Raw genomic sequence first — 13,782 nt, 5'->3', positions numbered from 1 at the left:
CACAACATGCAGTCAGCGGAGCTCTAAATGGAAGAGAAACAGACCACCATTAGGCTGAAAAAAAGAAGAAATCTAATAGCAGAAATGTTAGGAGTGGCCAAATCAACAGTTTGGTACATTCTGTAGAAAAAAAAGTGCTCACTGGTGAGCTTGGGAACTCAAAAAGGCCTGGACATCCATGGAACACAACAGTGGTGGATGATCGCAGAATTCTTTCATGGTGAAGTAAAACTCCTTCACAACATCCACCCAAGTGAAGAACACTCTCCAAGAAGTAGGTGTTTCAGTATCTAAGTCTACCATTAAGGAAAGATTTCATGAGGGCAAATACAGAGGGTTCACAACAAGGTGCAAACCATTAATCAGCCTTAAAAATAGCCCAGATTAGATTTTGCCAAAACACATCTAAAAAGCTAGCCCAGTTATGGAAAAGTATTTTTTTGACAGATAAAACAAAGATCAACCTGTACAGAATGATGAGAAGAAGAAAGTATGGAGAAGGCTTGGAGCTGCTCATGATCCAAAGCACACCACATCATCTGTAAAACATGGTGGAGACAGTGTGATGGCATTGACATGCATGGCTTCCAATGGCACTGGGTCACTAGTGATGATGTGACTGAAGACAGAAGCAGCCGGATGAATTTTGTAGTGTACAGGGCAATACTTTCTGCTAAGATTCAACCAAATGCAAGGTTGATTGACGGCGTTTCACAGTCCTGTTGGACAATGACCCAACACATACTGCAAAAACAACCCCAGAGTTTTTAAGGCAAAGAAGTGGAATATTCTGCGATGGCACTAGATCGCAACCCCATCGAGCATGTATTTCTCATGCTTAAGACAAATCTTAAGGCAGAAAGACCCACAAACGAGCAACAACTGAAGTCAACTGCAGTAAAGGCCCGATAAAGCATCACAAAGGAGGAAACCTAGCGTTTGCCTAAAGTCTGGAAGCCATGGACGTCACCAATCATTTCCTGAAAAGGATTCTCTACAAGGTATTAAAAATGAAATTTTATTCATGGTAAAGTTTATTTGTCCAATTACTTTTGAGCTCCTGAAATGAGGAAGCTTTGTAGAAAAATGGGTGCAATTCCTAAAGGTTTTACAGGATATTTTTTGTTCAACCCCTTTAATGAAACCTTTAAGTCTACACTTCAATTGCATCTCAGCTGTTTCATTTTAAATAAAAAGTAGTGGCATTCAGATCCCAAATCACCAAGATTCGGTCACTGTCCAAATATTTCCGGACTCAACTATATGCAACAATTCACCACTTTTTTCATTCATTTGCAAAATCATTTACACTTTTTGCCATTTTACTGACTTATTGACAGTTTTCTGAATTTAGTGCAGCAGCCAGATGTCTCATCATAGTAAATTGTACTCTGAAAAACCCTGTTGACACAATACAGTTATAAAACACATGGGCACGCAATGGATATTTCTTTTAATTAAGAATAGATATATCTTACCTTAACAGTTACCATGTCGTCTTGTTGTTTTGTTTGTTTATTTGACTTTCTCGGGGCGAAGCTATCCTAAAGCTTCTTTGTTTAGGCTACGTTCTGACGTGTATTTTCGGGCAGTGTGCGGTCTATGTTCACCACCGACTGCACACGGACAGCACACTGACCTATGTTAGTCAATGTGCTAGTGCACACGAGTGATTTTCTGAAAGCTGTATTCTTGTCCAGAGCCAGTCACATCCGCCATATGTTCAAGAATTATAATGTTGTGAGAGTGTGAAGTCTTAGAAAACACCCAGACAGAACTTTTGTCAAACTGTGTAATTAAAGGGAATGGAGAACTGTTGTCAAACAGTGTGTAATTAATGGGAATGTGTAATCAGGAAATTACCAATTGTTAAAATCAGGTTTTAAGTTAAATTTATATATTCTATTTACATTTTTTTTGTTTTTCTCAATTTTACATATCACTTTTCTATATATAAAAAATAAAGTCCATAGTTGAAATTGTATGGTAATGAGTTGCAAGTGCAGTGGGAGGGCCGTGCACTTACAGCTCTCCTACTTTTCTACATTTACTCGCCTGCTGTCTGTCTTTTACCTTTGACTGACAGGAGTCTGAAACATGAGCGACCTGTCAGTCAGAGACAGGAGACAAGCAGAAGAGCTGCAAGTGCAGGGCCCACCCACTGCACTTGCAACTCATTACCAGTTGCAACTCATTCAGTTATAATTTCTACAAGCAAGGTAAGGATTTGCACAGCATCACAGCAGCTTTACATATACAGTGGGGGAAATATTTATTTGATCCCTTGCTGTTTTTGTAAGTTTGCCCACTGACAAAGACATGAACAGTCTATAAATTTAAGGGTAGGTTAATTTTAACATTGAGAGATATAATATCCCCCCCCCAAAAAATCAAGAAAATCACATTGTATAAATGAGATAAATGTATTTGCATTTTGCAGTGAGAAATAAGTATTTGATCCCTCTGGCAAACAACACTTTATACTTGGTGGCAAAACCCTTGTTGGCAAGCACAGCAGTCAGATGTTTTTTGTAGTTGATGATGATGATTGCTCACTTGTCAGGAGGAATTTTGGTCCACTCCTCTTTGCAGATCTCTAAATCATTAAGATTTTGAGGCTGTCGCTTGGCAACTCTGAGCTTCAACTCCCTCTATAAGTTTTTTATGGGATTAAGGTCTGGAGACTGGCAAGGCCACTCCATGACCTTACTGTGCTTCTTTTTGAGCCATTCCTTTGTTGCCTTGGCTGTATGTTTTGGGTCATTGTCTTGCAGCAAGACCCAGCCACGACCCATCTTCAATGATCTTACTGAGGGAAGGAGGTTGTTGGCCAAAATCTCGTGATATATGACACCATCCATCTTCCCTTCAGTACGGTCCAGTCGTCATGTCCCCTTTGCAGAAAAGCATCCCCAAAGTATAATGTATCCCCCACCATGCCTCACGGTTGGGACGATGTTGTTAGGGTTGTACTCATCCTCCTTCTTCCTCCAAACTTGAGTTAATGCCAAAGAGCTCAATTTTTGTCTTCTCTGACCCCAGCACCATCTCCCAATAACTCACAGAATCATCCAGAATCATCCAATCATCATTGGCAAACTTCAGACGGGCATGCATATGTGCCTTCTTGAGCAGGGGGACCTTGCGGGCACTGCAGGATTTTAAACCTTTAAGGCGTAATGTGTTACCAATGGTTTTCTTGGTGACTGTGGTCCCAGCTGCCTTGAGATCATTAACAAGTTCCCCCGTGTAGTTTTAGGCTGATCTCTCGCCTTACTCATGATCAAGGATACCCCACGAGGTGAGATTTTGCATGATGCCCCAGATCGATATCGATTGACAATCATTTCGTATTTCTTCGATTTTCTTACTATTGCACCAACAGTTGTCTCCTTCTCACCCAGCATCTTACTTATGGTTTTGTAGCCCATTCCAGCTTTGTGCAGGTCTATGATCTTGTCCCTGACATCCTTAGAAAGCTCTTTGGTCTTGCCCATGTTGTAGAGGTTAGAGTCTGACTGATTAATTGAGTCTGTGGACAGGAGTCTTTTATACAGGTGACTATGTAAGATAACTGCCTTTAATGCAGGTAACGAGTTGATTAGGAGCGTCTAACTGGTCTGTAGGAGCCAAAAACTCATAATGATTTGTAGGGGATCAAATACTTATTTCTCACTGCAAAATGCAAATACATTTATCTAATTTATACAATGTGATTTTCTTGATTTTTTTTTTTTGGATATTCTGTTTCTCAATGTTAAAATTAACCTACCCTTAAAAATATAGACTGTTCATGTCTTTGTTAGTGGGTAAACTTACAAAAACAGCAAGGGATCAAATACTTATTTCCCCCACTGTATGCTATTAGTTTGGGGTTTAAAATCCTAATGACAATTTCTCTTTAAAAGGGTATACCCATCTACAAGATCTTATCCCAATGTGTAGTAGATAAAATAATAATAATTTTAGCAAATATCTCCAATTAGAAATGTAGCATAGTTCTTCTGATGCGCTATGTCGCTTACCCCATGTGCAGGGCATTGCAGTATCTTAAGTATCCATGGTTACGACCACTCATATAGTGACAGTTAATTAGCTGTTAGTGGTTATAACCATGGATACCTAAGCTACTGCATTGCCCTTCACATGGGGTAAGCAACATAGCGCATCAAAAGAACTATACTACATTTCTAAATGGAGGTATTTGCTAATAATATTATTATACCTTCTGCATATTGGGATAGGGTCTTGGAGATGGGAATAGCCCTTTTAAGTCAGTAGGTTGAGTATATTCCTGATTTATATCCATGTGAAGAAAAGTAAGTAGAATTCTAACATTAGGCTTAGTGGGCAGTGTGAAAATTAAAGATTTATGTTTTTTTAATATAGATATTGATACGAGAGAAAAAAAATCGAACATTAAAAAATTACTTTTAATATAAAAACCTGATTTAAACAATAGGTAATTTTTTTTTTTAAAATCATTTTTTGTTGCAGGGAGTATGGCCAGGACCTGAGGAAGAGGAGTGTCCGCCGTGCCACATACGTAGTCACAGAGAAGCATCAAAAACAAATATCCTTAGTGGCCTTCAGCCTCTTATTCCGCCACTACATTTTATAATCTTTTCATTTTTGTCACTTTTGCATAGTTTCAATTTAGAGCTATGTACTTTGCCAAAATATGTGACTGAGGTTCTGAGAAAGAAACCTAATTTTTTCGTGTAGTAGTGATACCCACTGCTGTGCCACTACCCCAACGGTACATCTGATGTCAGCTCTATTGTTCTTCATGAACAGATTTCAAACAGTCTGTTCACCAGTCCTAGACCTGAGCCTGAACATGGTCCTTTTTAACTTTAGAAGAATGGGAGAAAAAAAAGTCAGAGATTTATCAAATTTAGAACTGGTATGTGGTTTCTGTTGGCAATTGGATAACGTCCAAATAATAGTATACAAAATACACGTACAGTGGCTTGCGAAAGTATTCCCCCCCTTTGCATTTTTCGTGTTTTGATACCTCACAACATGGAATATCATTGCTTGTTTTTATTGAGGGTTTGCATCAGTTCATAAAAAGAACATGCCTACAACTGTGAACATTTGGTTTTCTTTTTTGTGAAGCAAACAACAAATAGGACAAAATAACTGAAAACTACAGTGTGCATAAGTATTCACCCCCTAAAGTCAGTACTTTGTAGAGCCTCCTTTTACGGCAATTACAGCTGAAAGTCACTTTGGATAAGTCTCTATGAGCTTTCCACATCTTGTCACTGGGATTTTGCCCATTCCTCAAGGCAAAACTGCTCCAGCACCTTCAAGTTAGATGGTTTCCTCTGGTGAACAGCAATCTTCAAGTTTCACCACAGATTCTCAATTGAATTAAGGTCTGGGCTTTGACTTGGCCACTCCAAAACATTTACGTGTTTCCCCTTAAATCACTCGAGTGTTGCTTTAGCAGAATGCTTTGGGTCATTGTCTTGTTGGAAGGTGATCCTCCGTCCCACTCTCAAATCACTGACAGGCTGAAACTGGTTTTACTCAACAATATCCCTTTATTTCGTACCATCCATCTTCCCCTCGACTCGGACCATTTTCCCTGTCCCTGCTGCTGAAAAACATCCCCACAGCATGATGCTCTGTCACCATCATGTTTCACTGTGGGGTGGCAAGCTGTGTTGGTTTGGCCCCAGACATATCATTTATTTTAGTGGCCAAAAAGTTAAATTTTGGTCTCATCTGACCACAGCACTTTTCTCCATACATTTGGGGAGTCTCTCATGTCTTTTGGCAGACTTTAAATGAGCCTTACAATTTGAGTGTAAGTAAAGGCTTTTTTTTGGACTCTCTTCCATAAAGGCTACCTCAATGGAGTTTAGGGCTTATTGTGGTCGTATGGACACATACTCCAGTCTCTGCTTGGGAACTCTGCAGCTCCTTCAAGGTTACCTTTGGTCTCTGTGCTGCCTCTCTGATTAAACACCAAATTGCTCAGAGAGCAAATAAATCCCCACTATTAAGGGACATTAAAACTTTACCTTTATTTCATTATTCATTAAAAGGTCAAACGTATAATTAAAATAATATCAGCATAGGTTGCCTCTCTCACTTATTATTGAGGCACCGTTAGGTGTCCATTTCATTGGTAGCAATTCTCCTTATACATATCTAAATATCCTAGCTGCTGCTGTAGCCTGCGTTTTTGATTATAGGATATCTTCACTATTGCTACCTAGCTTAACCTATGTTGTATTAAAACATGATGTGGCCACCCTTAATAGTGGGGATTTATTTGCTCTCTGAGCAATTTGATGTTTGATTAAGGTCTGTCCCTAAGGGGATGTTTGCACTCCCTGTGTTATGGCCTCTCTGATTAATGCCCTCCTTGCCAGGGCTGAGAGTATTGGCGGGTGGTCCTCTCTTGGCAGGTTTGTTGTGGTACCGTGTTCTTTTCATTTGATGATAATGGATTTAATGGTGCTCCAGGGAATCATCAAAAAATGGGATCTTTTTTTATAACCCAACCCTGACTTGTACATCTCACAAACGTTGTCCCTGACTTACTTGGAGATCTCCTTGGTCTTCATGGTGTTGTTTGGTTAGTGGTGCCTCTTGCTTAATGGTGTTGCAGCCTCTGTGGCCTTTTAGGAAAGGTGTGTATATACTGACAGACCATGTGACACTTAGATTGCACACAGGTGGACTTCCTTTCACTAAACCTGTAACTTATGAAGGTAATTGGTTGCACCAAAATTTTTTTAGGGGCTTCATAGCAAAAGGAGTAAATACATATGCACGTGACAATTTTTAGCTATTTGATTCCATAAATTTAGTTTATGCCATCACACGCACATCAGATTATAAAAATATTTAAACACAGGTTGTAATGTAACAAAATAGGTAAAAAGCCAAGGGGGTGAATACTTTCGCAAGCCATTGTATAAAAACATGCTTATAATACAATGGTGATACCTATAGATGTCATTAGAAAAAACCATGAGCTAATTGTTTCAGTCCTTTTTATAGGTGTCTATATACTGTATATATGTATTGTAGATTTATACTCATATATTTATAATGTAACCTATGTGTTCTAGGGCAAAAACCACAGCAAGAAGTTACGGAATTACAGTGCATCGAGTAGTTGTCCGGCGTCATCAAGACACACTTTACATACAGTATCATCCGAGTCCCCAAATGTAAGTGTCATCAAGTAGAATGGGACTAGCTGTAATAATAATCTCACGTGCTACTAAAAGTATGAGGCCGTGCAAACAATCAAACTTGACAGTGGCATGTATGCTCCCAGTGTGCATCTGGCATGTATGCTCCCAGTGTGCATCTGGCATGTATGCTCCCAGTGTGCATCTGGCATGTATGCTCCCAGTGTGCATCTGGCATGTATGCTCCCAGTGTGCATAGGCTCAATGGGTCCTAGACCCCAATAGACCCCAGCATACAGTTTTTTCACTAGGAACGCGTAGCCTGCTTCATCTTCCCATACAGTCTTCAACTGCAAAGAATATGTTGTATGTGGATTTGTCAGTGGTGATATGAAAAAAGCATTGTACTGGTTGCTTCTTGACTTAGAGCCGAAAAGTTTACCCTGCGTCTTATATTCTACAATATTTTCTGCAACTTGCTTAAATGTCTGAACATTAAAGTGCAGATCCCTCTTTAGTAATTTTTTTTTTAAATAAATAAGTTATCCCAAATAATTTTATGCAAATCTGTAGAGATTCTTTTCCTTTTTTTAAAGAGAAAATTTTATTTTCATGCTGGTCAAATGCAGAGAAGTTTTATCCATCAGTGTCCACTGGAGGGCGCCTAGAGTTTAGTTCTGCGTTAGAAGAACACCCTTCTGCATACTCCGACTGCAGCGTGTTGGCACAAAACCCTGCCCTCTTACATCTCACTGCATTGATGTACAAATAGGCCGGATGGATAAGGTCCTGCATGACTGATGTAATAATACAGAATCAATTCTTATGTCAGCCCTAATACCCACTAGTACGATATATGCAGCAAAAACCTCTCCTAAATCTCCTGAAACTTTGAGGATCGGACCACTTCATTGCTTGTTCTGTGGCCAGTGACAATGCGTTCCATTATATATGACATCTAGAGCGTGGATGTAGCCATCATTAGCTCATAGAATATGACATATGCTTACAAAGCAGATAGTGACTCAATTTTGTATATATAGAAAAAGGACAACATTTTTATAGTGAGAATAAAATAAAAACTGCCAGTCAGACAGAGCCTTTTTTATGAGGGACAGTGCCATAATAAAGCTCAGTTGAATGCTGTAATGCATCCATTAAGCACAATGCAAAGAATCTTTATTGCACAGGGAGGTATACTATATACATACTGTATACTAATGCAACGTTCAGAAATGCCAATGTACAGTGCTGCTCACCATTATTGGCACCCCTTCTTTTTTTTTTATAGACTGTACAAAATCTTCAGAAAAATAAATGGAAATGTACCAAAGTTATATCCTCAGGATTTTTTAATTAGTGGTCCAAAGTAATACAACAATAATACATTGTTTTTCAACTTCCATGTTACAGTTTCAAAGAAAAAACAATAAACAGCAAGTGCAGCAAAAAAGGCACCCCTAATGCTTGGTTGCACACGCTTTGGCATTGCTGACAGCCTACAAACGTTTAAACATTTCTAGTAGCCATCTATTAGCTTTTTGCACTTCTCAGCTGGAATTTTCTCCCACTCTTCCTTTGCAGTTTGTTCAAGCTCTTGAATGTTCTCAGAGTTCTTTTTCCCAATGGCAAATTGCAGCTCACCCCAAAGATTTTCAATGGGATTGAGATCAGGAGTCATTGCTGACCATTTTAAAACAGTCCATTTTTTATTTTTCAACCATTCCTGCGTACTTTTGGATGTGTGCTTTGGGTCATTGTGTTGCTGGAGGACCCATGATCTTCGACTTCAACCAAGTTTTCTTACAAGTAGGAAATTTCGCTATAAAATCTTTTGATAATCATGATTCCTGTGATACGGTCAAGGCCTCCAGTACCAAATGCATCAAAGCAACCCCAAAGCATTATGGATCCTCCTCCATGCTTAACTGTTGGTTAGGTGTTCTTTTCCTTATAAGCTTCATTGCGCCGTCTGTAAACAAACTGTTGCTTTGCATTGACAAAAAGCTCTACAGTGGTGGCCAAAAGTATTGGCACCCCTGCAATTCTGTCAGATAATACTCAGTTTCTTCCTGAAAATGATTGCAATCACAAATTCTTTGGTATTATTATCTTCATTTAATTTGTCTTCAATGAAAAAACACAAAAAGAATTGTCCTAAAGCCAAATTGGATATAATTCCACACCAAACCTTAAAAAGGGGGTGGACAAAAGTATTGGCTCTGTTTGAAAAATCATGTGATGCTATTCTAATTCGTGTAATTAACAGCACCTGTAACTTACCTGTGGCACCTAACAGGTGTTGGCAATAACTAAATCACACTTGCAGCCAGTTAACATGGATTAAAGTTGACTCAACCTCTGTCCTGTGTCCTTGTGTGTACCACATTGAGCATGGAGAAAAGAAAGAAGACCAAAGAACTGTCTGAGGACTTGAGAAACCAAATTGTGAGGAAGCATGAGCAATATCAAGGCTACAAGTCCATCTCCAAAGACCTGAATGTTCCTGTGTCTTCCGTGCGCAGTGTCATCAAGAAGTTTAAAGCCCATGGCACTGTGGCTAACCTCCCTAGATGTGGACGGAAAAGAAAAATTGACGAGAGATTTCAACGCAAGATTGTGCGGATGGTGGATAAAGAACCTCGACTAACATCCCAACAAGTTCAAGCTGCCCTGCAGTCCGAGGGTACAACAGTGTCAACTCGTACTATCTGTCGGCGTCTGAATGAAAAGGGACTGTATGGTAGGATACCCAGGAAGACCCCACTTCTTACCCCGAGACATAAAAAAGCCAGGCTGGAGTTTGCCAAAACTTACCTGAGAAAGCCTAAAACGTTTTGGAAGAATGTTCTCTGGTCAGATGAGACAAAAGAAGAGCTTTTTGGGAAAAAGCATCAACATAGAGTGTGCAGGAAAAAAAAGAGGCATTCAAAGAAAAGAACACTGTTCCTACATTCAAACATGGCGGAGGTTCCCTGATGTTTTGGGGTTGCTTTGCTGTCTCTGGCACTGGATTGCTTGACCGTGTGCATGGCATTATGAAGTCTGAAGACTACCAACAAATTTTGCAGCATAATGTAGGGCCCAGTGTGAGAAAGCTGGGTCTCCCTCAGAGGTCATGGGTCTTCCAGCAGGACAATGACCCAAAACACACTTCCAAAAGCACTATAAAATGGTTTGAGAGAAAGCACTGGAGACTTCTAAGGTGGCCAACAATGAGTCCAGACCTGAATTCCATAGAACACCAGTGGAGAGATCTCAAAATGGCAGTTTGGAGAAGGCACCCTTCAAATATCAGGGACCTGGAGCAGTTTGCCAAAGAAGAATGGTCTACAATTCCAGCAGAGCATTGTAAGAAACTCATTGATGGTTACCGGAAGCGGTTGTTCGCAGTTATTTTGGCTAAAGGTTGTGCAACCAAGTATTAGGCTGAGGGTGCCAATACTTTTGTCTGGCCCATTTTTGTAGTTTTGTGTGAAATGATCAATGATTTGATTTTTGCTTCATTCTCTTTTGTGTTTTTTCCTTGCAAGCAAATTAAATGAAGATAATAATACCAAAGAATTTGTGATTGCAATCATTTTCAGGAAGAAACCGAGTATTATCTGACAGAATTGCAGGGGTGCCAATACTTTTGGCCACCACTGTATGTTTGTTTCATTTGTCCACAAACATTTTACCAGCAGGATCGTGGTTTGTCAAGGTACTCTTTGCCAAAGATCAGTCGTTCCTTTTATTCAGCAATGGTTTCTTCCTTGGCCTTCGACCATAAAGTTCTGCTTGGTTTAGTGTGCGGCGTATGGTACTTGTTGAAACCATGATCCCAGACTGTTCCAGGCTGGCCTTCAGGTCTTTGGATGTTTGACATGGTGTTTTTCCAAAATTCGCACCAACCCTTGCAAGACATCTTTTGTCAATTTTTTTCTTTCCCCCATGTCCAGGGAGGTTCTTGACGGTTCCATGCTTGGTAAACTTCTTAATAACATTGTGCACTATTGAAACTGGGATACTAAGGTCTTAGGAGATGGCTTTATACCCTTTAGAAGTCTTGTGTTTACTTATAATAGAGGACAGCTCCTTTGTCTTCACCATTGTGACAAAGGAACAGGTCCTACCATGTGGCTTTTTAAAACACTGAAGTCATGATTCATTGGCTAATTCATGTCACATGGGCACCGACAATTATAGGTGAATCTCTTCTGTGATTTACCACAGGAGAGTCAAAATGTATTTCCTACTACTAAATTAATGTAAAGGGTGCAAATACCAGTGTCACAGCAAGCTCTTGGTTTTTCTAATTTTCCCTCTCATTGGTTTTTGTTTTAAATAATTTTTTATCGTTTGCTCTTTTGTATTTAACACGGGTGCTCTATACAAAAAAAACTGTTTCACTTGATTCATTTTTTTCAGGAGATATTCCACATTATGTACTTAAACTTCATGGGTGCCAATAACAATGAGCTGGACTGAATTATTTTACTGGTTCTTAATGGGCCGTGTGTGTATTGTCCATTACGGCATCCTTTCCGAAGTTTTTCAGATAATTATTTTATTTCTCCTCCTTGACTAAGACTGCATTGGAGACGTAAATTTTTCTCTCCACTTCACTTCTCTTTTGGACTGAACATTCACATTCTGCCCAGCCGAACATGCATGTTTATGGGGAGACTGAGAGTGATGACTGCCAGCTGGACAACTCTCAACCAGCAGTCCTATATTGCCTATGGCCACCTTTATATTCAACAGTTGCAAATTGGTCCCTGAATTTGCACCTAGGGTGCCACTTAGTTGGTACAAAGGCACCTACTAATCATTATCTTGCGGATTTCCTAATTTAATGTGTTTCATACTGGCAACAGACTACAGCGATGTAGACAATTAACAGCTATCGTATTTATCAGATCCTGTAAATGGTGCCAACCAAAATATGTTTTCTGCGGATTGAAATGTAAAAAGTATGTTCTATTAAATGTAGAAACTGGTAATAATCAGTTAAAGGAGTTTTCTCATGATAATAAACGGTAAAATTGCAAAGTGTTTGTAGAAACATTATTAACATTCTCTCTGTTCTCAAGATGGAAGGGATTTGTAATGCTATAGTTTACCATTGCCTAGATTATTGGTTACCTCTGCAGTCTATCAGCAGTGGTCGGTCTCCTAGGCAAGGGGCATATGAGCTCTTTGTTGTAGAGTTTGTAAGTGCGGCACAGAAGTTGACTGGATCACGGGATTCACACAGCTTCAGTGCTCCTGGACTCCTCCAATACTGTAGGGGCAAAACTGCTTCTCTTTCCTGATCGGACCAGCAGCACGACCAGCTGTCATCAGGAGCACACCTCTCCCCGTCTAGCAGGAAGCCAGGAGGCAGGTGAGCGGTGTGCTCCTGAAGATTGGATGTGAGACATCCCTTATGTATCTTCATAAATTGTATTTTAATTCATTATTTTTGATGATTTTCGATGATTTATCTCAAATATTAAAGTTGTGTTTAATCATGCAGGTGACAGCCCCTAAAAGTGGGGGGCGAGTGATTCTTGCTACTGAGGATGACTACTGCAAACTGTGTGACGCTTCATTCAGCTCCCCAGTCGTAGCTCAAGCACACTACCAAGGGAAGAACCATGCCAAGAGATTGCGTCTGGCTGAGACACCAGCTAATACTGTTATGTAGGTATAAATAAAACCATCCCATAGAAACAAATTTATTCCTTTATATTTTCCATCACTTTATTGAGTTAAAATTGCATTGGGCATTATACATAAGCCTAATAGGGTAGGATATAAGCCATCTAGCATATATCTTTACTACTGTGGTCACACAAATAGGATGGCAGATAATTCCTGTAACTGTGGTCTCTGGCAGAAAGGCTGAATTATTTTGTCAGCACACCTGGTCATAATAGTGGCACATTACATTGCCAAAGATGGCTTGCTAAACTTTTGCTTAATTTCGAGTTGTGCAAACATTTTGCCTCATTTCAAGGATTTACAGATAGAATTCTGGCAAGAACTTAATGGACCTGGGTTAAAGTACTTTTAAGTGCGATCATTTGCAAACTGATGAAGAAGTAATCTGTGAACGCAGCCTGACTGCTAATAAATATAACATTTTCAAGAGTTCACATATCTATATTTAAATAAATGGTACATATACGCAGTAGGTATCTAGACAGAGAATTTGTGTCTTTACAGTAGTAGCATTGTGAATGAGGATTTAAGAGAACTCGTGCACGCCCGGCGAAAGGAAGTCTGCAATGTAAATTAACATGTGATGCAAATTTTAAATACTTATAGGTGACAAATCTGCACTAGTTCTGCCACCATTATGCTGAGGATTTAAAGGGAATCTGTCACCGCCTGGGACTTTTCAGACCGCCAATATGGCCATACTCACCTGCAGGCGCTGGGAAGGCAGAGTGACTCACCGGCGCCTGCGCACAAGTTCCCTGCTGCACAACACTACACTGACAGCAGGGAGAAAAGCGTCGCCCGTACAGAGGTTACTAATGGCAGCTGGGTGCCTACTGAAGACCTCCATGGCTGCTATCTTGGTTTGCCTACAAAGTCCATTACTGCCATCTTGGCATTCTGGTGAAGCCCAGCCAGAGGAGAACATCATTTA

General features: G+C 39.8%; 1 protein-coding gene across 5 annotated transcripts in view; it reads left to right on the top strand.

Annotated features, from left to right (window-relative positions):
* ZMAT3 (zinc finger matrin-type 3) overlaps positions 1-13,782 on the top strand; it is a 46,632-nt gene that overhangs the window by 16,527 nt on the left and 16,323 nt on the right. For 4 of the 5 annotated variants that reach the window (XM_073674937.1, XM_073674939.1, XM_073674940.1 and 1 more), the window contains 2 exons: positions 7,095-7,196; positions 12,661-12,827. In XM_073674937.1, coding sequence (XP_073531038.1) covers positions 7,095-7,196; positions 12,661-12,827 — 269 coding nt within the window. Of the gene's footprint in view, positions 1-4,668; positions 4,907-7,094; positions 7,197-12,660; positions 12,828-13,782 lie in introns of those variants that run through there. The other variant, XM_073674941.1, reaches the window with a different exon arrangement.

The sequence above is a fragment of the Phyllobates terribilis genome, unplaced genomic scaffold (genome assembly GCF_046119375.1).
Source record: "Phyllobates terribilis strain yellow unplaced genomic scaffold, ASM4611937v1 Scaffold_3__8_contigs__length_932513732, whole genome shotgun sequence".
Taxonomy (NCBI): Eukaryota; Metazoa; Chordata; class Amphibia; order Anura; family Dendrobatidae; genus Phyllobates; species Phyllobates terribilis.
The sequence above is the reverse complement of the archived record's forward strand: the minus strand, read 5'-3'. Positions and strand labels throughout refer to the sequence as shown.